Source organism: Zalophus californianus, chromosome 13 (assembly GCF_009762305.2).
Source record: "Zalophus californianus isolate mZalCal1 chromosome 13, mZalCal1.pri.v2, whole genome shotgun sequence".
Classification (NCBI taxonomy): Eukaryota; Metazoa; Chordata; class Mammalia; order Carnivora; family Otariidae; genus Zalophus; species Zalophus californianus.
In genome coordinates this window covers 34226280-34253777 of record NC_045607.1, presented here as the reverse complement: position 1 = coordinate 34253777, position 27498 = coordinate 34226280, and the positions used below count along the sequence as shown (strand labels likewise).

Here is a 27498-nt window from a genome sequence, read left to right as displayed (position 1 = left end):
ACCTCTGGTTCTCCTCACAACCTCTGAGCCCTGCTGAGGCTCCCAGGGGAAGCCTGCTCAAGGGGGAGCAGCAGCACATTGGGACGATGGCCTTGCAGCCTGGCCAGCCTGGGATGGAGGGTCCCTAAACCAGATCCCAAGGCCTGGGTTGTGTGCAGAGTCTGTGATTAATGCATACGGTGTCCTCTCTGTATAGCCTTATTTTAAGTACTGCAATAGTTCTTTAATTCAACTAACACCTGGGTGGCTCAGTCAGTTAAGCATCTGCCTTCCGCTAGGGTTGTGATCTTGGGGCCCTGGGATAGAGCCCCACGTCAGGCTCCCTGCTCAGTGGGGAGTCTGCTTCTCCCTCTCCCTCTGCCCCACCCCCAGCTCATGCTCTCTTTCTCTCTCTCAAATAAATAAATAAAACATTAAAAAAAAAATAAAACTCTCATCTCTTCAACACTGGCTGGCTCCGCATCCCTTGAATGCTATACAGATTTGGAATCACAAACATCAGCACGTCACTCTGTGCCAGGCCCTGGGCCAAGGGCAGAGCCCTTTCCCCACCGCCCTGACCAGCAATGACTTTTCCTTTCAGCTCCTTCTTTCAATACCAAAGGCCTTCAGGGCTGGGCTTACATCTTACTTCCTTCAAGTAATGACCCTAGCCACCCCAGGCAGGCATTTTGCCCCTTTGCTGCCCACTCTAGCAATGATTATTCGTCCAATTCATATGTCAATTAATCATACGAGGCCTTAAGACATTTCTTTCAGTGCTGGCTTTAACTCCCATGTGACTCTATGTCTCCAACCTCATTACCTGGACTAACTTTCTAACCTGACCTCAGTTTTAAAACAGAGGCTCTGTGGAATCCATCTGTGTGCCCCAAGTGGCCCAGCGCTTACATGGTACCAGTGGGGTCTCAATGAGCTCAATGATTTGATTTAGGAAAAAGATAAGCTGATGGATGGGAAGTGGTTGGGGGCCGTTTACAGTTCAAAAACTCCCAACGGTCCCCAGGGTAAAGCCCAAACTCCTTCCAGGGGCTAGCACAGCCCTCCATGAATGGAGGGTCAAACAACCTGGCAGCTGCACCCCTCCCCATGTGCCTCGATGCTGCAGGCACACTGGCTACTTGGGTGGCCCTCTTTACTTCTGGGCATGCCACAAGCTGTCTCCCTCTCCCCTGGCAAGGCCATCCCCCCCTTCTCCCTCTCCCCAGCCCCCCCCAGAGCACCCGCCTCTGGGAAACCTGCTGCTGGGTCCCCAGGGCCACCATGTTGATCCCCTCCTCCCCACCTGCTTGTCTTTCAAGACTTGGGTCAAGCTTCAACTCCTGGGAAGCCTTTCCTGCCTTCTCCCTTGGAACCTGTATGATCACGCCATCTCTGGGTGGGGACTTGCACCCGACAAAATGAAGTCTGAGACACTTTGGTGCCTGACCTGGTCCACGGCTGCCTCCCAGGGTCCCGTTTATGTTAGTGCCCTTGGTGCCTGGCACATGGGGGCTGCAAAATGACCACTGAATGGACCAGGCTCTCCTGGAGTACTGCCATGACACCCCCCAAATCATCTATCTTTGTGGTTGACCTGAGAAGCCCCAGCAGTGATGTCCAGCTCCATCTTCCTCTTGTCTAGTGCCCGGAGTCCTGTGCCTTTCATGCCACACACAGAAAGAGGTATCTCTGCTCCTTCACCCCAAAGCTGATAGTCAGTTTGACCACAGTGGACAGAAACTTCTCACTGTGACAAGGGCAAGTGGGAGAACAGACAACAGGGCCTTGGGGACCCCAGGTCACAGCAGGAGACCCTGCTGAGGAACAGAGGGCCCTGAAACAAGGGTGAGGACGAATATGAGCTATGCCTCTTCCTGGCTCATGGTGCCCACTGAATTCAACAAAGCAAGGAGAAACAGGAGGCGGGAAAGCTGTGGGACAGGCACTTTCATTTTGCTGTGGCAGAGCTTCTTTCCCTTGTAAAGCAAAACCCTGCTCACCTGCCTTCTTGTAAAGGGGAAGGCGATGGGGATTTACAGCATTCCTACTGCTCTAAGGTCTCAGATTTGTAATTCCAAGGCACCACTGACCAGCTAAGAGGGAGGAGGGAGGAGGGAAGGAGGGAACGTGGGGGAGGAGAAGCACTAGGGACAGGGCCAGACCAGACCATTACCCTGCTGGCCTAAGCTTCCCAACCACGAATAGCTCCATACACTGTAAACTTCCCAGAACCACAGGCGCCCTAGAGACTCACAACATTTCCCCCCAGAGCGAGACAAACCATCTCTGCATTGCCTGTTTTCAAATTCAGGAGAGCATGTGCTCCGATAGCTTCAAAATCATTCCTTTTTCTGTGTGTGTGGCTCATTTTTCAGGGACAAACAGGAGATCCAAAAGTCCAACTGCTTAATGTTTGCAGTCACTAAATCAACTTCAAAGGCAAGGCTAAGATGGAAGCAGAGGAAAGGCTCATTTTCATCCCATTTCAACGAGCTCTGCCCAAGTGCCAGGCCCTGTGCTGGCCTCTAAGGAACCAAGTGACTCAGGACCTGCCCATGCTGCTGGGGGAGACAGAGGCTGGCTCGGGACTTAGACCTAAGAACAAGAATGAGAGAGGGGGAGGGTAAGTATTCAGTGAGCCGTGGGAGCAAGGAGCCTGGGGAAGGCTCCTGGAAGGAGGCGACGTTGAGAATTGACACAGGAGAGCAGAGAGCTATTGGAGGTGCTGCCTGGTACCCTGGGGCCCTGCGAAGGGGGATACAGAGGGAGGTGTGGCTTGAGCAAGGCCTAGGAAGTCTGCACTTCGATCTGTGGGACCCAATGAAGGTCTCTGAGCAGGAGAATAATGCAGGCCATGCCTGGGAAAATCATCTGGTGACAATGAGGGGGAGCAATGGCACATGGCCCCTTCCTTGGTCCTTGAACCCCCCCATCTGGCTTTGCTCCCCTCTCTGAGAGCCGCCCCCCGTGAAGATGAGAGACAGTGGTGTACATATGGGGTACTCAGGAGCTCAAGGGCTGCTCCTGTTGACGAGGATGATGCACGTGCAGAATGACAGCTCTTTAAAATACATAAGAAAAAAAATTTTTGTTAAGTAGGCACAGTGAAATTATGCTCCATTTGGAAGCAGTCTTCTGTGGAAAGACATCCCCCAGGGAGTCTAGTGTGACTTTAGCTCGGAAACAGGTTTCCAAGGTGCTGGGTGGAAGCTGCCAACACCAAGTGTCACGTGCTGTACAGAGGTCTGATCAGAAAGGCACCCAGGGACTTACCCAGACCCAATGGTCAGCACACGAAAGGCTTTTGTTTGTGGGAGTTCCTGTCTCTGAGCCGAGTAGGATCTGTCTCATTGCCACTGGAACAGGTTAGCACTAAAGTCACCCTAGGATCAGGTCAGAGCCTTGACATTAGAAATGGGGACATTGAGGCCCAAGAGGGGCAATGCCTTATCCACGCTCAAATCAGCAATCAGTGGATGAGCTGGGATGACCTGCTGAGATCGTGAGATTCTTCCCCCTAACCATACCACAGCCTGCACCCAACCCTGCTCTATTTGGCCGTTCAAAGATTTACAAGGTTCTAGCTATAAGATCACAGCTCTGAGAAGCTAACAAGGTGATCTCGCAAAGCTGGGCCCTCACTCCCACACTACCAGGATGGGGGTTTCTGCTCCTCTCCACAGGCCCAGGTGCTCAGGACGTACATGGGGAATGTCAAGGAGACACCAGAATGCATGTCCATGCCCCTGCAATGGAGGCAGAAAGAGAATGAGCCAAGAAGTCAGGGAGAACAATGTAGCTGGCAGAACAGACCAGGGCATCAGGAATTTAAGGAGATCCTAGGCTAAAGCAGGGCCCCTTAAACCATGGGACCATCTGCCCCATAATCATGGAGTCCTGTATTAAAATGCAGATCCCTAGGCTCCACTGAGAGCCTGTAAGGGGCAGAGCTAGGGACTCGTATTCTCAACATTGACCACCTACCTCACCCTCGCTTCCCCATGTGAGTATGGTACAAATGGGTGTTGGAAGGCCCTGCACTCATGGATCTTCAGGGCAGCTTGACCTTCACCCTGACTCAGGGTGATGGACAGGGTGCCAGACCAACACTCCTTAAGTTTTAGAGACTGGCTGGGGTGAGGGGCCTCTGAGAAAGCAGAAGAGGGCAGATGGCAAAGGCAGGTGTCCCCCTGAGCCTCCACATCCCTGCACTGTGTACTCCTGCTCTGAAGCCGGGCAGACCACTTCTGCCTATAACTTGCAGCTAAGGTGTACCGTCCATCTGGGGATGCAGGTACAATTTGCCTTCCAAACTTTACTCACCATACTCGAGGCCCAAAGTAAGTCGGGAATACAGCTCACAAAAGGAACCACACAAAACTGCCCTCTGAGTGTGGAAGCCTGGCTTACGGGGACTAAAAGGGGGGTCCCTTACCCTCTCTGAGCCTTCCTCTTCCCGCTATGGAACAGGGATGGACCGCATGCCAGGCCTACCTCCTGGCGGGGGGGTGGGGGTGGGGTGAAAATCAAAGGAGAGCAGATTTACTCAGTGTTATCAATGAGAAGACAATATTACTATTACACAGATTTTTTAAAAAAAAGATTTATTTATTTGAGAGAGAGAGAGTAAGAGAGAGAGAGAGTGCATGAGATGAGGGAGGGTCAGAGGGAGAAGCAGGCTCCCCACTGAGCAGGGAGCCGATGCAGGACTCAATCCTAGGACTCTGGGATCGTGAACTGAGCCGGAGGCAGACACTTAACCGACTGAGCCACCCAGGCACCCTATTACACAGATTTTTGCTCTCCTTATGTATTTTTTTTTAAGCTTCAGGAAAAGGTTTATTCTTTTCTTCCAGTTTTAGAGATCAAGTCAACTCAGAGGTAACTATTTTCCTGCAGTACGCAAGAAGGCACCTGTGTGGCTCACTGGCTTGCCCATTGCTCCTGGAAAAGAAGCCAGGCATCCTCAGTAGGTAACTCTGAATGGCCCTTTATAATTCTGAAATCCCAAGTGAGCATGTATGTTTATGTCAGTACTTATAAAGGCAGACAGAACCACCCATGTCAGGAGAGGAGATAATCGTCAAGCACGTTTCCCTGGCAGAGGCACTGTCATGTAATTAAAGATGATAATTATAGCTCTGCGTCTAGTGTCAAACCCAGGGCTCTTTCCAGACATGACTGCGGCTTTCTCGTCCTGTGTTCGAAAACACACAAGGCTCTTTGTGGATGGGGAGAGCCTGCACAGCTCCACCCTGTAGCCAAGGGTGGCTTCTAGGGGCCAAGCCCTTTGGATGCTTTTACCTGGAAGCCTCATCCAGGAGAGTTGGGCTAGATAGGCGCTGAGCTGGGTCCTCTGCAGTCCTCCCTTGCTGGGGACACAGAGGCGACAGGCAATCCCTGACCTGAGATAGGGAAAAGGACTGGCCAGCTCCAGACGGTTGTTAGCTCCACTGAACACCACATGCTTACCGGCACACAGGGCTCTCTCTCTCCCCCAGCATCCACCAAGGACTCAAGCAACTCAACAGGTCCCCACACAGAGCCACTGAAGCCTCTGTAGATAAGAGGACCCCTTCCCATCCATTCTGTGAGTTCTGGAGAGCAGGAGTTTCTGTGACTGTCTTTAATCCCCTCAAACCCTCCCCAAAAGATCTGGCTCAGAGACTGATGTGATACAGCAAAATGAGCACTGGACTTGGGGGGGTCACACCCCAGTCCTGCTGCTGGGTGACCTTGGGCGGGCTGCTGTCAGGGTTCTGAGGATGAAATGAGTTAATGTCTAAGAAAGCATCTTGCGGGCACCTGGGTGGCTCAGATGGTTAAGCGTATGCCTTCGGCTCGGGTCATGATCCCAGAGTCCTGGGATCGAGTCCCGCATTGGGCTCCCTGCTCCTTGGGAGCCTGCTTCTCCCTCTGCTTCTCTCTCTCTCTCTCTCATAAATAAATAAATAAAATCTTTAAAAAAAAAAAAGAAAGCATCTTGCCGTCAGTAAAAGGAAAAGTCAATATCAACTGTAATGACAATAACCCTACACATATAACCGATAGCGGAGCTCCTGAAAAAATTAAGAGAAAGGCTAACTAATCTGACGGCATTAATTAGAAATATACACAGACCAACGGATTTGCTGAAACGAAGATGCTTTCCTCCGACTCTCAAGCCCTGGAAGAGGAAAAACACATCACTCCCTGCAGACCACAAGGGGCTCTAGTGGCAGAGCGATGGACCCACCTAGATGGGGCTCCTGGGAGGGGATGGAGTGGGGAGAGGGCCTGCTTCATTCTCTCTCATGACTGGGCAGAGGTGACAACTCCCAAGGGTCTGAGCATGGCAAAGTCCCAGGTATGCATGAAGGAAAGAAGACAAGTGGTTTATAGGTAACGAACTCCCCAGAAGCAAGGGGACACTGGCTGCAGGAGGCCTTGACCAGTTACGGAACCACATGGTGGGGACCAGAGGGAGGCCTGGGCTAGGACTTCCCCTCTCCACTGCTCACCTGGCAGCCCCAGGCAGCCCCCACCACACCCCCAGGCCGTCTGTTTCTTCATAATAAGACAAGGGGGTGACCACACAGTCCTGGCTCCACAACCCGCCCTCTCTGCAGGAAGATTTCCGGAGAGTGGAAAGGTCTTACCACCTGAGTACGAGCTTTCCAAACAGTCACAGGCAGTGCAGGCCAAAGTCAGTGACACCAGCTCCCGGGCCTCTAGGATACGGCATCAAGTCCCCCCATGGAGGCTGTGAGGCCTGAGAGCTTGATGGAACCAAAGGCAACCCCAACTCAGCGTTAGTCCCAGAGACTCGCCACCTCTGCCAATGTTTGGGACTGAGCACGGGGCATGGGGCTGGAGCCCATAAAGGCAGCCCAGGGTTTTTCTTTTCTTTTTTTTTTTTTTTTTTTTAAGATTTTATTTATTTATTTGACAGAGACACAGAGAGAGAGGGAACACAAGCAGGGGGAGTGGGAGAAGGAGAAGCAGGCTTCCTGCCGAGCAGGGAGCCCGATGCGGGGCTTAATCCCAGGACCCTGGGATCATGACCTGAGCCGAAGGCAGATGCTTAACGACTGAGCCACCCAGGCGCCCTAGCCCAGCACCGGGAGCCTTGGGAATTTATAGCAAATCTTGGTCCAGATGAAAACTAATTTCAAGGCTAGGGGGTAAACAGGCTTAGTACATTAATAACAAACAAACCTTTCCTCCTAATCTCTGGGTGTAAATCATGAAAATAAAGGAAACATGGCCTAGTTTCCTCTGAGGCTCCATTCAACAAGGCTCCTTTCCTTGAGCTGGGGCTGGGGCTTGGGGCTGGGATGGGGCAGAGGTGGGTAAGCCAACAGTTGAAGCAACTGTCCTGGGGGAAAATTTTCTCAATGATAAGGCCCCCTCAGCACAACACAGGGGCCTCCCTGGGTCCTACTGAGGACAGTCCATCAGCTCTTCCTTCCAGGTCCACCCTTAGATCATGGGGCCAGGCCATCCCCCTCGCTGCCCCTGCTCTTACCACCCTTGCCAGCCCAGTCTCCAGATGAAGTCTGTTCTAACCTACATCCCCCAACCCAAGCGGACCAGACCATCCCCTCCCCTTTAGCCCCCAGGTACAGGCTTCCATGCCCACACCTGACCTACCTCAAAGACTGACTACCATTACACATCACATGGCCACCTCCCACTAGAGTGACCCTCCTGGGGGCAAGGCCCAGGTGGGCTCCAGCTCCCAGCACAGCAGGGCCTCAACAGACGCTAGGCAAAGCTACCTCCTCAGCTTCACCTTGAAGGGCGGGGAGAGGAACTTGGGGTGGGCTGCCCCTTCTCTATTTGACTAGGCTCTGACACGGTCTCCAACCAGTCCCATTCCCTTCCCCCAGTGGTAGCTCAGCATTAACTCTTCCTTAGCAAAGACTCAGCAGAAGCAGCTGAGCAAGGGAACTGGAATAAAGCTGTAGAAGAGGCCAAGGAAGCTGGGGCTGGAATGGGGTGGAGTGGTGGGGAGGCTGTCACCCACTGGCTGTTCCTCAGTTTGGCTGGATTGTGAAGTTGCTGCTAGTGTGGTCTCCTGTCCCACTTCAGGCTTCTGCTTTTTGTTACTGGGGAGGGCAGAACTGGCCCCCATGGATGTAGCCCATCTGACCCCACAGCTGCAGCCCATCTGACCCCACAGCTGCCTGTCCCTGTCACCACCATGCTCAGACCCACAGAGTTCCCTCAGCCTGGGATCCTCCTCCTACCCCACTGACCGCCTGACCTGCTCCTGCTTGGCTTTCAGAACACAGTTCCCAGGATGCCAGAAATCCTCCCTCATGACCAGAGCAGTTGCTCGAGGCTCTACTCCTGCTTTCTCATCAGTGAAATGGAAAACAGTCCCACAAATGGCCTCCTCTGAGCCTCAGGGAAGCGGAGGACAGGTGCTATGAAGGCAGGGTTCCTGAATGAATGTGAACTGGGCTGGTTCTGGTTGGAGTTGCAGGAGTGTGGGGAAACAGGGCAGGAGGACAGAAGCATGCAGAAGAGCTTTAAGGGAAGGTGACCCTGAGCTGGCAGGCCAGGTGGGTTTTAGAAGGGAAAGGCAGAACGTGAGCAAAGATACGGGGATGGAGCCAAGTGAGGAAGACATCAACAGGACAAACTCTCCCTGTGACCCCACTATGTGCCACGATTGTTGGCTGGGAAGGCCAGGTGGGGTCAGGGCAGAGGCTGTTCCAGCTTTGGCAGGCAAGATGCTAGTCTGAAGAAAGGCCTGGTGAAAGGTGAGGATGAGCAGGTCTCAGGGACTCGGCTAGAAGGGGACAGGAAGGGGAAGGTGGCGACACTGGGGGCCACAGGAGGGCAGTGAGGACAGTGCCAAGACTTGAAAGGACCCCCAGGCTGCTAACAGGATGCTAGAGATGGTGGCTTCATGGAGGGCTCAGTGGTTGGGGCTCAGGGACATGAGTGTCAGGTGCCAGTCCCTTCATGGGGACTCAAGGTGACAGGTGTGAACCTACAGAGGCCCAGGCCAGAGGGTGTGAGGCCAGGACCCAAGGGAGGAACATGTGGAGTTGCTGGCAAGGACTGAGAGGTGAGCAGGCTAGGGAGACAATCCTAGCTCCTGAGAGCCTTTAATCTTCAGGGAAGAGTTTACGATCATTTGCACAACACTCCACCAGAACCAGCAAGTTCTGACCTGGGGACATTCTTTGCTGCAAAGGTCCAGGCCAATATCTCAAACACTGGGCGCCGACAGTCTGGGGGCAAGAGTTCTAAGCCCTGTGGTCCTTGCCCTCCAGAGGCCCCCAGTCTGGCAGATGAATGATGCCGCCGCACAGTTAAGTGCTGTATCAGCGTGATTGTACAAAGAGTGATCGTGGCAGCTAAAACGGGGAGGACCCACAACGAAGCGTGGGCCCGGGAGATGACCTTCTTCCAGTGCATCATTTTTTAGGTTGCCAGGTATAATTACAAGCCTGGGTTCTGGAAGGCAGAGAAGCGGCATTTTCTTTATTTATGCTCATGCTGCCTGTTTTGGGAAAGAACCTGAGGCAGTGTACCACATTAAAACACCTGGACCGAGCCAGGTGAAAGAAGCTGAAAGGCAGGGCTACGGGGGAGGGGGTGGTACTAAACCTGCTGATCCTCCGCATCCCTCCCTCACACAGCCAGGCAGAGGCCCTGCAGGGAGAGGGGGGGCTCAGAATGGGGCACAGTTCCAGTCTGCATCCATGACTCAGCTTTCTCATCTGCAAAATGGAAATAATCACACTGTTTCCTCCCAGAGCCTTAGGGAGATTCCTGGCATAATCTACAAAAGGTGCCCTTAAATACAGCCCTCTGTCATCTCTATAAGCTTCCAGAAAGCCGGCCTGAGCCCGAGTTAGAGGAGGGTACTAATTAATCAGTCAAATAATAGGGTGTAGGGCAAATCACTGAATCTCCTTCTTCAAGACTTCTGGAGGGACAGGAACCAGGGCCCGTTGGTCTCCTTGGATAGCCCTTGCCAACCAGCTCCTCTCCTCAGGCCACTGGAGCACTTCAGGGCCCCTCTCTGACCTGACTCTGGGACCTCTTGAACACCTGAATGCAAAAGCACCCACATCTGAACGCACTGACTTCTCCCCAACAACTGTCCTCCCCCTTCTGGGGTAACCGACTCTCTCATCACTCACCAGGATCCCGGCCCCCTCTCTGACCTGACTCCAGGACCTCTTGAACACCTGAATGCAAAAGTACCCACATCTGAATGCACTGACTTCTCCCCAAGAACTGTCCTCCCCATTCTGGGGTAACCAACTCTCTCATCACTCACCAGGATCCCGGCCCCTCCCTTACCCACTGCACCCCAATGGCTGGCAAGCTCTTCCACCCCACCCCTTGGCCTAGATGACTGTTGTAGCCACACAACCACAGAACCAGTCCCTCTGCCTCTTGCTTGTCTCGGCTCTAATCCACCCTACGCACCCAGGAAGGCATGACTTCCTGAACAACTTCCTGATGCTTTTACACCTCTGCTTGGGAACAGGCAAGTGCTTCCCCACAGCCTCCACAGTCTGCCCCACACGGGGTGCTGCTGGGTGGCTAAAGGGTGCCAGGAGCTTGGCTGCCGATCCACATGAGTCTCCCTGAATCCATTTCTGGACAGGCATTACCAACAGTTTCTGTGCCTTCAGATCTTTTAATGTCTCTCTGGGATTCTGAAAGGCAAAGGGCAGGGGTGGGGAGGTAAGCTCCTCTATTTCACGTTCCTTCTCCTTTTTTTCTTCCTGTGGGAGAATGCTGGCTTCTTTCTGAGCTTCCAGGAAAGAAAAGGGGTTATGGGCCATTTTCCTGGGGGTCTGGGCCCTTACTGCCAAGTCCCCAGGAGGATATTAGGGGCCCTCACACCTATGAGGGTGGGTGCCAGCAGCATAGGACGACACTCACTGCTCTGGAAAAATCCATGGCAACTCCTAGAGTCCTGGCCTGCACCAAAGCCAGTAAGAGAGGAATACAGTTGCCAGCCACTGGGCCAAAGCGGAGCCCCTCATCCATGGAGACCATCCTGCCTCCTGAAGGTGGCCAGGGCCCTGGGGACAATCTCCACCCTGCTCTTGACTTTGAGCAAGCCTCTAACTTCTAGGCCTCAGTAACCTACAGCTGCTGTGACCAGAGGCAGCAGTGTCTTAGAAACAGACCTTGCCATACCAGCATTTCCAGAAATGAGTTTATGAGAATTACAATTTGCTAACACTTCTCCCTTGATCCTCAAGTGTAAGCTTCATGAGAACAGGGACTTTATTTTGTTCACAACCCCTAGAACACAGAACATGTGCCCAGAGACACGTACCAGATGCCCACAAACACCCATTCAATGATTAAATGCATCACACCTCGCTCACTAAGGGCCTGTAACTTCAGGCAAGTGATTCTTGGCAAAATGGGAAAAGCTGTTTACAGCAAGTAGTTTTTTACTGTTTGTTCCTTTTCTTTTCTTTATAAATTCTTTATTCTCCATATAGACTTTTATTCCTACCCTCAGTCATTCTGCTGATGAATATTTCCTGGGCCCAGAGGAGACAGGAAGATGGGTGAGACCCAGGCCTTTCTTCCATGGAGCTCTCGGCCCAGGGAGGGAGGCGGGGAGAAGAGGTGCCACCAGGCACCCCCACGCAGTCCCCCAGCATGGAGACAGAGTTGGTCTCTGAGACAGAGCAGTGCCTGACTCCCACCCAAAGGCCAAATGAGCTCCTTTCCCAACTCCCCAGCCATTCAGCAAGTGGTTAAACTCAGACTTTCCAGATCTGGCAATCTTCCGAGGAGGGTGGGAGGTCCCTGGGATCCTGAGGGGGCCCCAGCATGTCTGGACACCGGCCCTGGGTCCCTGGAATTGATTAACACACTCATGCACTCAACAACTATTTACTGAGCACCAACTTTGTGCCAGGTACTACTTTAGGTGCTGAGGTTCCAGCAGGGAACAATGTTTTGCCCTTGTTAAACCCACATCTTAGTGGTAGAGAGACTATAAACAAGAGAAAGGATAAGTAAAATACAGAGTGTGCTAAATAGCGACCAGTGTTATTAAGGAACAAAATTAAACAGGGAAAGGGGGTGGGAAGTGTTGAGGATGGGTTGAAATTTAAGACAAGTGGCCAAGGAAGGACTTGGTGGAAAGGTCATTTTGAGTCAAGACCTTAAGTGTGGCCTTGCTCAATGCCACCTTCTTGGTGCCATCTACACTGGTCTTCGGGAGACAGTACTACCCCTTCCTCTGTCTCCCAGCAGGGACACTCCTCTTTGCCTGTTTTATACTACAGACATCAGTCCTTGTCAACCTCCCCCACATGACAGGGGGCACCAGGGACCAATGTCTGGCACACAGCAGGTGTGCTGTCAGTAACTGTTAGCTTTCTGAGGCCTGTACCAGTCCTGTTGCCAACTTTCCTAAAAAGGTGGGCAAGCTGAGTGTCTTCCGGGAGTGGGGGGATCAAAGGGAGAGGTGCGTGTGGAGTGAGAGAACAGGCAAGGGGCTGCCAGAGTGGGCCCAGTGGTCACCACGGAAACCCAGGCTTCAGGGTCCTCGATCTCCGCTCCCCACTGGGGAACTCAGCAGGTGAGCACCACTGGGCTGGGTGTGTGAGCCCTGCTGTTTCTCAAGAACAGGAAAGTCATTGGGTGACTAATACAAAATCTATTTACACTTGATTATCTCCTTCCTGTCCAGTAGGTAAGTCATTCTGGTAAATGATAGACCAGCTAGGGAACTCTGCACAATCCATGACAAGCCAGGTGAGAGGGTGGAAGGGCAGGTTTCAAAACATTTCAAAACAAGGCCCAGAAGCCCTAGGTTAGAAGTGGGGAGACCCATTCTGTAGCTTGCTGATGTGTGACCTTGACCAGCTCGAGCTCCTCTCTGGGCCTCAAGCAGGAAAATGATTCTGGGTGGAAAAAAGGACTGCTCTTCAAGGACAGTTCTATCCTGACACCTCTCAGCTCCGGGAGAGCTGCTGCGACCACCAGGGCAGGCTGAAGCCTGAGACAGCATGGGGAGAGGGCAGAAGGGCTGGGGGCGGGGCGGTAAAGGGCCTGCCGAGGGTGAGAGGCAGGTCGGTGAGAGGGAGTAATGGTTTGGGGAGCTGAGCTGTGCAGAGCAGGCTAGGCGAAGAAGAGACAAATGCATGGACATTCTGGGAGCAGAGTCCACAGGTACTGCAGAGCTGGGAAGGGCCTAGACTCAGGGGCCCAGCAGAAAGGCCCTTTACTTTCACAGCTATCAGGACAGGGAGAACAGTGCTGCCCGGAATCAGGGGGCAGAGATGATGTCAAACACAAGGAAGGTGGAAATCTGAGGTAGGGTAGCCAGAATCGGCCTCTCTTACACCTAGTCAAAACTCAAAAGCCCCCTTCTCTGAGGAGTGTTTGCAGGTCTTTCAGAGTACAGACCTGTAGCTCCCAGCCCTGTCTGTTCTGAGAGTAGAGAGGACAGCATGCATGCTCCTGGGAGGCTGCTAGGGCCAGCTCTTCCTCCCATCTGGCAAGGCGTGGGCTGGTGCCACATGGAAGTAATGGGGGTGGGGTGAGAGGACGTACAGTTTTGACCAGGATGGAGAAGCCCAACATGACCACAGCAGCAGGGAATCGAAGGGTTTATAAAGGCCCTCATGGCACCCAGGGAAGGCAGGCACCCAGGGAAGAAGGCAAAATCTGATTTTTCAGAGGAGGTAATGGAGGCCCAGAGAGGGGAAGCAACCTGCCTCAGGTCACACAGCAGACCAGGGCAGAGACAGACCCCACTGCCCGCCTCCTTCCTCCAGAAAACAGGTCACAGCTGGAACGCAGAGACTTGAACATGGTACGTAGCCCCATTCTCAGAAAGCACACTACCACTGGAAGAGGTTGTACCAGAGGATGAGAAGATACGGAAAGCTATCCCCACCTTGCCTTTAAAAATCCGTGACTGGTTTTACCTGGACGTACCTGCTAGCACATAGGAAAGAGGAGCAGGCAAGTTGTGAGCAAGGAAAATGGCCATGTCAAGGCAGCAGGGTTCTGTGTGAAATGGCTTTCTTTTAAATTCCTTATTATGCTATAAAATTGATTTAATAATGAAAACATCCTAAAGACTTTTTAATGTGTAATTGCTTATAATAATAAAAATTATGGGAAAATGCTTTCAATTAATGTTTATGTGATTCATCCTGTGAAATGATACTTTGCACAACTTTATAAAGGATGATGGGGGAATTATACCTAAAAGGGGGGCCTAAGTGAGTGTACAATCCCCAGTTATTTCTGCAGACCCTCTGGGAGTACAGGACAGATGTGTGTGTTTTATTTGCAGCTAAGAGCATTACTTTTGCCCCTTACTTAACCTTTCTGAGACTCAGTAGACTTGTCTGTAAAATGGGGATGACAGAAGTACCTCTACCTTACAGGTTCCTTATGAGGATTAAATGAGCTAATCCTTGGAGCAGTGCCTTCCATACAGATGAATGACCACCATCCCAGTTGCCACCCCTGCCTTGGGTACCTCTGAGAGTGCCTGGGCTGAAGGCCTGGGGAGAAAGGGTCCCGGTTGAGAAATATTCTGTGCCTTTAGGTCCACTAGGGCCTCATGATCCAATCAGTCTTTACAAGCTGTTGCCCCATGTGTTTTTTCAGTCATTATCCTATCAAAAGCCTCATTTCCTGCCACTCCTCTCCAGCAGAAAGAACCCACGCCTCCATATGCCTTTGCTCCAGCCCTTCCCTCTGCCTGGGCTGCCAGCCCTGGCTCTCATCACCACCACCTACCACCTCTCTCCCCACCCCCACTCCCCCGCCACCTCACACAGAAGCCCTCGTCCCTCCTCCGAGCTCCTGGAGATTCACCCACTCATCTCCTCCGTGCACCCACCACTGACCACCTGGGTCCAGGCCCGGCTCCCTGCTTCATGGACGGGTGGAGGCAGTGGCAATATCCGCCTAGGTGACAAGGTCAAGTCCTCGGCACAATAGGGCAGGGCAAGGGCTCCAGGCTGGACAACCAAGTGCACTGCAGAGGGCCTGATTTCCACCTGCCCCACTGTCCTGCTGCTTTGACTGCCCACCTCCAGGTGCGCAGGGGCCCCTACAAAGAACAGCCAGAGAACTCACCAGCACAGAATGCCCCAGTAACAATCTCCCGCACACATGCAAAGCTGTTCTTCCCCCTGAGACTCACATCAGTGTTGCGTGCCCTATTTTACAAAGAGGATGCTGTGGCCCTCAAGAGGCTAAGCAAAAGTCAGTCTGACTGGGAGCTCAGAGCCGTTCTCACCAAATCAGCAGCCTCCAAGCACCTCCGGCCCTCAAACCTGGGATGAAGACTCAGGGAAGAGGGTAAGAATGGGCTGTGAGGTAGGGCTTTGGAGGGAGGGTTAACCTGGGGACACGAAAGACACGAGAAGTCCTCTGATTCTTCCGCTTCAATTGACACAGGAGCAATCTGAGGCCCAGGTAGTGTGGAAAAGGCCAAGGCCAGAATGTGACCTCAAGGGAGGGGCCAAGCAAGATGAAAAGGAGAACTAGGGCTGAACAGTTAGCACAAGCCAGGCTGGTCTGAGAAGGGAAGCTGCCAGCCCCAACCAGATCCTCTCCTATTCAGAGTTGGTCTCAGGTACTCCCTTTTGTGGGGCTGGTCTTGGGTGTCTAATGATGATGCAATGCACAGTGACTAAATTTCAGAGGTGGTTTGAGCCAACCACCCATGTGTAACCTAACTACCTTTGTCATCTCCTAATGCAGGCTGTCTTGCTTTGGCTTGGATACCTCTAGGGATGGGCAACACATGGCCTCGTGGGCCAGCTTCATAGTTAATCAGTGGGTTAAAAAAACACCTCAGGGATGCCTGGGTGGCTCAGTCTGTTAAGTGTCTGCCTTTGGCTCAGTTCATGATCCCAGGATCCTGGGATTGAGTTCTGCATCAGGTTCCCTGCTCAGCAGGGAGTCTGCTTCTCCCTGTTCCTCTTTCTCGCCCTTCCTCTCTTCCTCCCCTTGCTCCTGCTCTAAGATAAATAAATAAAATCTTTGAAAAAATAAAAAAATAAAAAGCATTTCTAAAGGATTATGACTTTTTTGAGCCCCCATTTCTCTACCTATAAAATGGAAAGCTTGAACTGGGTCGCTAGCTTCCCCACTGGGTTCCATAGAGCCCTGGGGTTTTCAGGAGCTACTCTGAAGCTACTTTTGGGATGAGAGAGGCAATGGGGGCAGAGAATGAGATCCAGGCAATCCATGGGTATCTGGGTTGTGAGGTTCTATGGACAGCTATACCTCCATCTTGGAGCCAGAACCTAATTTCTGTGGGTGACACAAATGGGAGTCTGTGGAGAGGGAAACTGAGGCAGGCAGAGGGAAGAGGTGAGAGGAGCCCCTGAGAAAATGGGCACACTTCTCCCCACCCTCCTTTGTAGCCACAGCCTATGGGGCTGGGCTGAGTTCTCTGTTCACAAAAGCACACCTCCCCAAGCACTCCCTCTGCGCCCCACCTGCTGCATGGAACCAAGGACACAAGAACAAAACCTTATCAGTTAATCACAGACCAGGTCAGCCACCTGGTGGGGGGGGTCTGAAAATCAAGCTGGGGCACCCCAGGGCTCAGTGCAGAAACACTGCCTTGGCAATCAGCCCCACAATTCACGACCCAGCTCGGTTGCCTTGGGCTACTTACTTCTCTGTGCCTTAGTTTCTGCATCAGTAAAAAGGCACTACACTTTAAAGGGTGATGGTGAGGATACAAGAATTCACATCAAGTGCTGTCAATGGGTGTGGGAGCCTAGCAGTGGCCCCCATTGCTGTTGCTGTCATTACTGACCCATCATGCTACATGTAGGGAAAAACAGAGGCACAAACTATGCTGCCCAAGGTCACACAGCCAGTTTGCAGCCCAAAGTAGCTAGAACTATGACCAACTGCCTGCCCTAAGGCTACTGCTTTACAAGGGGAACTGAGGCTCAGGATCATTCAGGTGGCAAGTGGCCATCTCAGATCTGCTTGACTGACTCCAGCCTGGGCCCCTTCCGCACCATACACAGAGCCATGCCATCTCGGGCAGAGAGGGCATGCTCTTCCCAGCAGGGTTACTCTTATCTACGAAAGGTGCCTGCCCTGTTCCTAGAAGTTACGTGCACACATAAATGTTACGGCATCAAATAAAGGTCAACCTAAAGATGGAACGTAGCTTATTCTGTGCCACCCCCGTGCTCCACTGCCCCCCTTCTCCCTGAGGACCTTCATGGCAGCTCAGTGAGCTGCTTCCTGGAACATTTACACGGCGCTGGATCATCCCAGCCCCCTAGCCCTGCCATCAGTCACCGCAGTGACGTTACACACAAAGAATTTTGAGTCGAAGGGAGCTGTAGTGAGGTCGTTACAGCCAGAAAACATTCTGTTTAACCACCTATTTCCTGAGAAACAGAAAATGTGAGTAAATTTGGGCATAGCCTCTAAGCTCAGAAGAAAGTCCAGAACAGCAAAAGTAAGGATGCCTCTTTGGAGACAGAATGCATGAGATCTTAACAGATCTCTAAATCAATCTGCCCTGCCTTGGACCCGGCCGCTGTGGGTGTGTCTCATTAAAAAGCCAAAGTCCCACAGGACAGTTCTATTCAGCTAAGTGGCTAATTGACACTGAGGTCCATGGCAGCACCCAGAAGGAACCAGCTGCATTCTGAAGACACCAGGTAGTGTCCACAAAATCTGGGTTCCCAGAGGTCCCCTTCCCCCCTGGTCCCACGATCTGCAGATGCAGGTCTGAGCCCCTCGCTTCTACTTGTGTGACTCGAGAAGTGACTTGTCCTGTTTTTCTCACGTGGAAAATGAAGCACCACTTCCTTTGCACGGACATGGGTGAAGCTTAAAACTATGTCTGTTAAAGGGCCCAGTACAGAGCCTGGAACCTGGCAAGGGTTCCAGCCTCAGATGGCTCCTGCCATTTCCTCGTGTCCCAGATCTCCCAGCGTCAAGCACAAACATACACTTCCCCCGGTGCTCCACCCCACAGACTGCCCTGCCAGGCACAGGCCACCTTGCCTTTCTGCCACCTTACTATGTGTCTTCAGGCAAGTCCCTTTCCCTCCATAGACTTAGTTTCCCCATCTATCACACAAGGCTGTTGGGTTCAAATGACCTTGAAGGATCCTTTGCTGCCTGACGTCTGAACGTGCCAGAGGGCCCCAAAGGCACTCTTGTAACCACCGTTCCTTTAACCCCAGGCCAACACCTGCCGAATGCAAGACTGGCTGGAGCAGGGCCCCGGGCTGGCACCCCCTAGCACTCCCACAGAGCTGATGTTTCACCAAGCCCGGCAGAGGTGATGGGATGCGGCAGCGGGGGTGGGTGTCACTACAGTCCTGAGGTGAAGAACATCCCACCAGCAGACTTGCTTCCTTAAGTCACTGGAGGGACACCGACCCCAGCCCCGGCTCCCTCTTGCTGCCCACAGAGGCCACTCTGCCAGGAGAGATCAGGAGAGAGCATGAGGCCCTACAGAAGTCTGGCCTCATCGCTCCCTGCCTTGGCCCCTTACAAAGTGGCCAAGCGTTCTGGAGGCCACACTGGTGGTCAGACAATCAACCTACAGGAACAGGAGAGCACAAGGCAGAGTCCTAGAGGCAGGGTCTGAATGTGTACCCATCTCCTTTAGCAAGTGTCCTATGAGGTCTCTGCAGCCCCATGAGCTAGCACTTAGCACGGGCCCAGCATACACTAAGCACGCAGTCAATGTTGCTTCCTTTCTTCTAATTCAAGAGGAATCAAGAGAATGTGCTCAAAGACATGAACACCAAGTGAACAGTAAGAGGGCCACAGAAAGTGGCATCTGTACCCCAAGTCCCAAGACACACAGGGCACCAATGCACTAAGCCTCAAAATTCAGAGGGGCTCCCAATCTACTCCTGGCCACCTTCCTGCCCTCTAGACCCATGTGGTGCCCCTGTTCATGTGCCTGTCTTGTGTGGGGTCAGAGGGGACCAACCCACACAACTGTTCTTCTGTCTCTGGACTGTCCTCCTGAGTCAGGAGGATCCACATGGGTGGTTTCTCCCCACTGCACTGCTCATGCCCAGGGTCTGTCTGAGATGGCAGATAACCTAATAACCATTCACTCCTTAAAGATGCTCCAGGCATTATCCTGATGAAAACAGACCCTCAGGATACTGCACGCATGGCCACTTTCTTCTGGGTCCCATACAATTGCTTGGATGAGGTTTTGTCGTCAGGGGCCAACAGGAAAACAGCCACAGGAGGAAAGTCTCTGTATTTTCTATAAACCTGCCACATAGTCCAAGGGACTTTATGCTGCTTCCAGCCACATGTCAAAGATTTCCTGGTAAGGGGCGAGGGATAATTCTGTCCCCAGTGATCTAACCTACCTCCTTCTACTAGATACTGAAAGCAAGGTGACCCTGCATGCTTCTTTTATTGCCCTGGCTGCTAGGAAGCTCCAGGGAAGTTTTCTATCTCAAATGCTGTATTTTTCTTCAATAGAAATTCCCCATTTTGGGGGGGGGTGACTTGGTTAACTGTACTTGGTACCGTGTACATGGACTTCCACTGTGCCCTGCCAGGTACTTCCTGATGTAGGTGAAACATGAACTGGTGAACTGGGGTGAAGACTCAACACAGCACTGCCCTCCAAGCACCATGATGAGAGCACAAACCTTCCCCTGCTGATGCTAGCTGGGGACCACCCAAGAGTGTCCCCTCTGCCTCCCTGCTGAGTTGCGAGTCTGCTTACCTGTCATGATCCTCTGGGCCTCGTAGGGTTCCATGTAACCAGCACTCTCTCCCTTTCCTGCTTTGCTCCTGAGATCATTCTTGGCATCAAAGGGATCCGAATAGTCATCAGCGATGGTCACCTGCAAGGAGCAAGATGGCAGGAGTATGAGTCCACTTCTGGCTTTCTGCTTCACTTCTTTCACAGCCAGGCTTCGCTCCAACAAACATAAATGGAGCCTGCATCATACCAGCAAGGAGCAGGGGTTGGAGACAGGAAACAGAGCTGGTGCCCGTCCTTGGGGAGCTCCCATTCTCGGACGGGTATCAGAGAGACCCACACTGGCAGAGCTCCTTGCCTCTGAGCCTATGCCTGCAGCCTGGCTGCTCCAGGCACAGCCCCGTGAGAACAGAAGGGCATCTGGGTAGAGAAGCACAAAGGCAAGAACCTGGAGGGTGTCTTTGGGGAATGTGAGTTGCTCAATTTAAAGGAATGGAAATGGAGGAAAGTTGGAAATGAGATAGCAGAAAGCCCAGAGATGCTGACAGGCTCCTGGTGCTGGCTGAGTCCTACTGGTCTGTCTAGAGATAATTATGTTCAGCGTTCCATCTTCCCCGAATCTGGAACACAAGCATGCCTTGGGTAATCGGACAACAATTTGGTGAGATCAGCGCAAACTGCAAACATGACCATGGCCGCAGGCAGACCCAATGAAAACACAAAAGCAGCTCAGGGAAGGACAGACTGCCATGGCGAGAAAGGGCCTTCTATAACAGATGGGGAAACTGAGGTCGAGAGAGAGAAGGGGCTTGACTAAGACCCTCAGCCAGATCCTCTGCCTCCCAGGGTCATTCTCCTGGACTCCTCACTTGTCCATATTTAAGAATATATCAAAGTCCCATGGCAAACAGACAGACAGGGTCCCCCTGGGGTAGGCAGTCAGAGCAGGGAGGTGAGTCCTAGGACTATGCCAGAATCTGAGATTTGAACGTTGCAGAGACAAAGTTCCACATTTTCCCTGGAGGAGGATAAAAATTCTTGGGCTAAGAGTAAACATGGCAGTTTTTCCTCCCATTTCTAACTTCCTAAGCTTCATGAAGGGCACACTTACCAGTGGGGATAGGACAGGAACCCATCCAACCCGTTCCCTGTCACAGCACCCTAGCTCCACCGCAAACTCGCTGTGACCTCTGTTGAGTTCTTTGCCCCCTTGGTCACACCTGGCAAAGGGCAAGTCCTCAGCCTCTCAGCCTGGGCCACCCAGCTGCCTCTCTTGGGAGGGGATAGGTTAGCATTTCTCTCAACCCTTGGGGTTACATGAATTGTTATTTAAATTGTAGGTTTAATTAGAAACCACAGGAGCCTTCTCTCTCTCCCAGCTCCTGGAATGTAAAGCATTTGAGGGGCCTATAAACCCAGGGGAAGGGAAAATCACCCTTTGTCTGCCTGGTAAATGGCAGCTCCTGGCGGCAGCCCTGGCAGGGTGAGCGAGTGACCTTCAGCTGCCAGGAATGTGATGCCCGCAGAGGGACAGCGGGCAGGAGCCCCGTCACGGGAGTGTGGCTGGGGGCTGATGGGAGGTGTGGCACACAGCCGCCACCGCTCCCCGAACAAGAGCAAGCTTATCAGTGAACGACCCGGGGCCAGAGCGCCTGCCACCGCCTGCCACTGCTTCATCACGGCTGTGGGTCAGGCTCGGAGTCCCAGAGGGGACACTTCCAGATGCTGACATTGTCATCGTGGCCTTTCTGAGACTCACTGAGCTCAAATGACACCAGGCAGGGGAAAGATGGGGGTGGGGGAGCACTGGGTCTGGCAATGTCTTTCCTTTGATATTTCTACTCTACCATTTGCAGAATACATTAGGGAGAAAATTACACATGTGAACCACTGTCAGAAGAGCTAAGAGGCTGATCTGATCTAGGGTTTTGTGTCTAAGAGTTCAAGGAACCAGAAGTCCAAATGGAGAAAATGACAAGCCCACTGGAGATGACCTCTACTCTCATTTCTCTCATCCTGGATTTCCTTACCCTCTCTTTTCAACATGAACGGCTTCCATCTACTCTAGGAAGGGAGCAAATATTTCTCCAAGAAAAGCAAATCATTTTGGGGGGATTAGCTGAGGAAGGGGAGGACAGGGGAGGGAGTGGGCTGCAGTCTCCACAATCTAGAAATCAACATTCCAGCTCCTCTCGGAAGTGCTCTGTAATTTGCAAACAGGGAAGGCTTGCAGGATATAAACCAAATCTTTGTTCGCCCTGGGACAGGAGCTCTGGGAGGCCTTCAGTTCAGCAGACACTATCTGTATTTTCTAATTAAAATGAGATCTGAGCTCAGGTTGTCAAGGGGGACCCCAGCTGCCTGCCCTGCTTACTTCCGTTTCAATAAGAATTTACAAATCCTAAAACCAGGAAAAGCCCCTGGTCCCTGCTGACATATGGTTCCAGTTATATACCTGCTGACAGTTGAAAATCCTTCCATTAAAAAAAAAAGAAGTTTACAATTCTGTTAGTTTAAGAAGCAAATCGGAAGGTTCCTAAAATGTATATTTAATCAATTTGCTTTCCAGCTTCAAAGTGAGGTTGGTGGAGGGGAGGGAATTTGAGGTTTGAGCAACCTGAAACTTGGCAAACACTCACTGAGCTGCCTGACCTTTCCGCAGAATTATGTCCTGGTTTTTGGAGTAAAAGTTTAACCAGGTGCTAAGAGAGTGGAGCAGGCAGTTATCCAGCACGCCAAGCGGCTTGCCACAGGCCCCAGCCACCAGCACTGGGCAGTGTGACCGCTGTCCAAGCTGCCCAGGGCTCCCTGCAAGTCAGGAAGGCCAGCAGGGGGCTTGAGTGGAGGCTGATGATTTTCTGAGTTAAAAGAAAGGGAATGAGTTTCCCCAGATGTGGGTTTGGGTTCCTGCTGGGGCTGACTCCGCTGTACTTTTAAAATGTCCTCCAATCTAACTGAACAATTCAACCAAAAGGGAGCGAGTCGTCAGGCTGCGGGTCAGGCCACATAGGCACAAAAGAAGCTTTCCTTGATTTCAAACTTGGATTGACAGGCATCAGACCCCTTCAATGTGGCCCGCTCATGGTCCCACGGGGCAGGCGCAGAGCTGAGAGGGGGTCCCAGGCCACTGGTCTCACCACTCCACTAAGGAGCTAGGTAGCAGCAGAAACGCAGGCTGTTGGAGCCTGTCAAGCCAGTGAGTCACGTTCGCTTTCCTGGCTTCCTGGGATGGGTGCAATGGTCCCTCTCCGACAAAGGAGAGTTATGGCTAAAACCCTAGGCAAGGCTTTTCTTGCTTTCAAATAAAACTGGAGACCTTGGGTCAGCCCAGTGCCCCAAAAGACTTTCACAGGGTTAAAGAGCCATGAAACTGGGGGTCCTTGAGAGACCTGCTCCAAACTCTCCTTTCGTAATGGCCCACCGCAGCCCAGAGGGTTCTAGAATGCCACCATGTCTGCTGCCTTTCTGACAAGGCTCTGTGAGCTAGCTGCAGACTGGGAGTGGGGTCCACAAGCCTCCTTTCTGGTTTGCACACACTGCTCTGTGAAACTGGTTCCTCCCTTCCAGTAGTCTGAGGCCTGGGTGTTTTTATCTTGGGAATTTAGCTTTGTGATAGGAAGCAGTCTTCCTGTTCAGGCCCAAAGGGAAGCACTAGAGGAAGATGGGTGTTGCCACTTGACCACACAGGGCCATTTGCTTTTGTGAGACAGCTGCCCCTGTGGGGAGAACGGGTCCTCTCCACACGCTTTCAGCAGAAAGGTAAATTGGCAGGGCCATTTTGAAGGACAGCTTTTGGCAAAACCCATGAAAATCCAAAAATGCACATGGATTGACCCAGCAATTTCACTTCTCAGTATTTATTCCCAAATGTGCACAAGGAGACGGGCAAGAATGCTCACTGGAGCACATAATAATGAGCAACTGTAAGCACCTGCTATATCCATCAATAGGGGAACTGCTAAATAAAACGTGCTAGCTCCACACTATGAAATATTATTCAGCAGATTAAAAAAAAAAGCAGTTGCTCTATATGCACGCACATATCTCCAAAACATAGCTTTGAATGGAAAAAAAGCAGGCTGTGGAATGATAAATATGATACCTATTCATGAAAAATAAAACAGAAACCTTTATTTAATGTAAAGAAAAGGTCTAGGGACATAGAAACTTTTTTTTTTTAATTTTTAAGGTTTTATTTTTTTTTAAGTTATCGCTACACCCAACGTGGGGCTTGAACTCAAAACTCCAAGAGATCAAGAGTTGCACGCTCTACCAAATGAGCAAACCAGGAATCCCTAGGGAGATATAAACTAAACAGATACCTCCTCTGGGAGGAGGGAAGGACTGAGATCAGGTGGTTAGAGGAAATCAAAGGAGACTTGTCTGTAATGTTAACACGTTTTTCAAATAAGGAAAACTTATTAATATATTTACACGCAAAACTAAACTTTAAAAAAAAGCACTCCTCCTCATAGTCTATTTTTGGTACAGCAGATAAACTGTTTCCCAAACTTGCCTGAAGACAGGAATGGCCTGGAATGCTTGTTAAAAAAACAGATTCCTACCCCAATAATCTGTGTATTTAATAAGTAACCCAGGTGATTCTTACCAGGAAAGTTTGAGAAGCTTTAAGTGAGAGCCAGCACCCTCCCCCACCAATCTAAAGCTAAGCCTCCAGATATCACTCTGGAATTTCACTTTCCCCAGTTATTTCTCAGCCATGTTCATTAAACTGAGGCAAGAAGTCGATGTTAAATGCAGTTCTCGCTTGCTTTCTTCCCTGGGGATTAAGTGGAGTAAGAGATGACCCAACATGACTTGGTCCATCTCCAGAATCTAAGATGTGGAGGTCATGGCATCCCTGTGCAATTCTGAGGGCTGGCCCCAGATGAAGCAACACAGCCTGGGCAGCAGGGGGAGGGTCACCAGGAAAGACCCTGCCCTGCCCCACCCCACCCTGGGCCCGACGACAGTCCTGGCCATGAGCATGTGCCAGGCTCTCTGTTCTGAAGCATAGATGCTTTTGGGCTCTTGGCACACTCTGCAGGAAGATGGCACAGCCCCAGAAAGGGCTGACAGGACGGTGGAGAGCAGCCACTGCTGAAATGCAGGGAGCATCCCCGATAAAATCACTCCAACCCTGATGTAAAGAAAAAAAAAGAGAAAGAGGGGGAATAGCCGTCACCTTCCAGGACTGGGTGACCCACACTGTCCCCACTGCCCCATGGGCACATCCTGAGTCATAAGGTCACTTCCACGTGCTGTGCTGCCTGTGGGAACTGGCGGCATCAAACTGGCCCTGCTCGACCACTTGTTGGATGAGGCAAGATAAGTCTCCCCCATTTTAAGTTGCTCTCCCCTCCCTGGGAAGTGAGGGGGCAGCACCCCATGAGGTCCTGGGTCCTTTCCAGGCCCATAACTTCTTTCTGCTCTACTCCAGAGCAAACTGCATATGAACACACATGGGGATGTTCTACATGGTCCCAGCCGGACCATTTCCTCATCACTTTTGGCATGAAGACCGTACGTTATTTTTAACAGTTTGGGGGTCACTTGACACAGATCCCTTCAGAAATCTGCTAAGTGATGAAGCTGTGGCTCTCTCCACCACTTTTATACGTGCCTGCAAAGGGAGGGCACATTTCAGAAAGGTCAGAAGCACTATGTTAAGACCCAGCCCCCATGCATTTGAGCTCCTTTAAGGACTGGCTAAGACGAGATGTACTCTCTAGGCCTTATAGTGGCAGTGGGTGCTGACTCTATCATAATTCAACACACATCATTCACCTGGCTGAAAATACAGTGTGGTGCATGACTGGCCCGTCATTTGTCTGGGGAGTGTGGGGGCACAGAAAAGAGCAGCCTGAGGTGATGTGTTGTGGCTTACAGCCACACAGCACTCAAGGCAACCTGGCCCTTTCTCTCACTCTAGAGGTCAAGAGAGCTCCCTGAAGGTGATCAAACAGCATGCAGGGCATGAGGTGGCAGCGGGAGCCAGAGGCTCCATGCCTCTGTCCCCCATTAGAGGATTAGACAGGCTGGAGTCCTGGTCCTCCTTTGAGATCCACCATGACACGGGCCCTGGCAGGCATGATATCCCCACGATGGAGGCTCTGTTGCCATGCCAACTAAGAGCCGATGTTAAAGAAACAGGGATTTGGGGGTCTGGAGAGGGCTTTAAATGACTAGCATGCTGCCCAGGAAAGAGGCAGTGGACAAATGTTCTGCACAGACCCAGAAACTATACAGAAGCAAGCTCAGTGAGTCAGAAAGGACATTAACAGCTGCTAAAGGGACACGCTGCCTGGAAACCAGAGTTCTTATCATTTCAGTGTCCGAGCAGAAGTGCCACGGTGGGTGTCTGCTTTGGGTAGAAGTCAGCTAACTGGATATCACCTGTCTGTGCGGTTTTCTTAGCACAGATTCAGCTGCCCCACAGCAGAAGGTCAGCTTTGAGAAACGCCTCAATGGGTGGCTATCTGCAGAACCCCCAACGTGACCAAGGCAGGCGGTATTTCCGAAGCTCGGAGGCTGACTAGTGATGGCTATGCTGCGGCAGCTGCCTAGGGCCATGCCAGTACACAGAAAAGGCAGAGGCACCAAAGAAAGGATGCTAGCAAGCAGGGACAGCCCAGACAAGCAGAGTTCTGGAGTGCAGCTGCCTCGGCCCCAGCCTTGCCGGGTAACTGGGCAACCTGCTTTATCTCTCAGTTTCAGCAATTCACCTGCGCCATGGAACAAGACCGTTGGCTATCTCAGCTTCACATGAATGTTACGAGGAGCAAACACTGAGATGGTTCGGGGATGTGTCAGCAATTTATAAAGAAAAGGCTACGGTGGCACCTTCTGGGTGCCCAGGATGGAGCTAAGTCCTGGGGAGGGACTCTGCCCACAAGAAGCAGAAATTTAGTGAAGACAAAACAAAGACCTGACAAGAACCTGTCAAGGCCCCAGTGGTGACAGAGGAAATGCATTTGGGCATGACAACAGCTGTCATTGTTCTCAACCACAAAAAGAAAAATGTTTGTGGGGAACAACCCTTTTCTGTCCTTTTATGCTTTGGGAAAGGTGTACCTCCTAGTCGGGGGCATCTGCTAAGAAGAAGAGAACCTCTTGGGACGCTCAGGGCTGCCCACCCGTGTGCTGGGAGACAGTGTGCTCCTGGTCTCTAGGGCTCCGAGCGGCTCAGGGAACCAGGCTGTAACACACACAGGGTTGTGGGGATGCCCCAAGCGGAGATACTAGCAAGCACCACCTGCTCGCCTCTCCCTGTCCCTGGCTTTGACCATCATAGACCAGCTCTCCTTACAGGCATGCCAATAAATCATTTCTGACGTGCTAAGGAAATTAATTTGGGGAAGATTAATTAGCTACATTCATGCATTCAGCATAACCCCTGGAAACCAGATGGTGCGGGTGGGGGTGGGGGGGGCGGCACTTTTCCATACCGACTTAGGACTGGTTTCCTTTCTCTCCTCTGAAGTCTGACTCAGCCATGCAGAGTTACCTCAAAGTTCTAAACCCCTCTTTCATGCATGGAGGTCAAGTGCTTCTAGTGATGGGGAGTTCATGACTTCCTAATTCAGTTATTTGGGACAGTTTTCCTCCAGCAGGCGTCATTCATTTCTTTGGGCAGACCTTGGGTGCTCTATTGTATACACCTCTTTAAAGACCAGCCAGTTACCTGCCCCCCACCCCATGTCAGGAGGCGAGGGGTGTTTCAAGTGGTCTCCACTGGTCTTTCCAGTCCTGCCCCTCCCACGGCCACAGCTGCTTGCCTAGACACCTGCAGGCTCCAACTTGTTAGGAAAAACGCATTTCAAATT

At 51.8% G+C, this 27498-nt stretch overlaps 1 protein-coding gene across 2 annotated transcripts in view; it reads right to left on the bottom strand.

The window, feature by feature from the left end:
- Window positions 1-27498, bottom strand: part of SHB (SH2 domain containing adaptor protein B) — a 135434-nt gene that overhangs the window by 65584 nt on the left and 42352 nt on the right. For both annotated transcript variants that reach the window (XM_027616220.2, XM_027616221.2), the window contains exon 2: window positions 19694-19814. In XM_027616220.2, the coding sequence (XP_027472021.1) occupies window positions 19694-19814 (121 nt within the window). The remainder of the gene's footprint in view (window positions 1-19693; window positions 19815-27498) is intronic.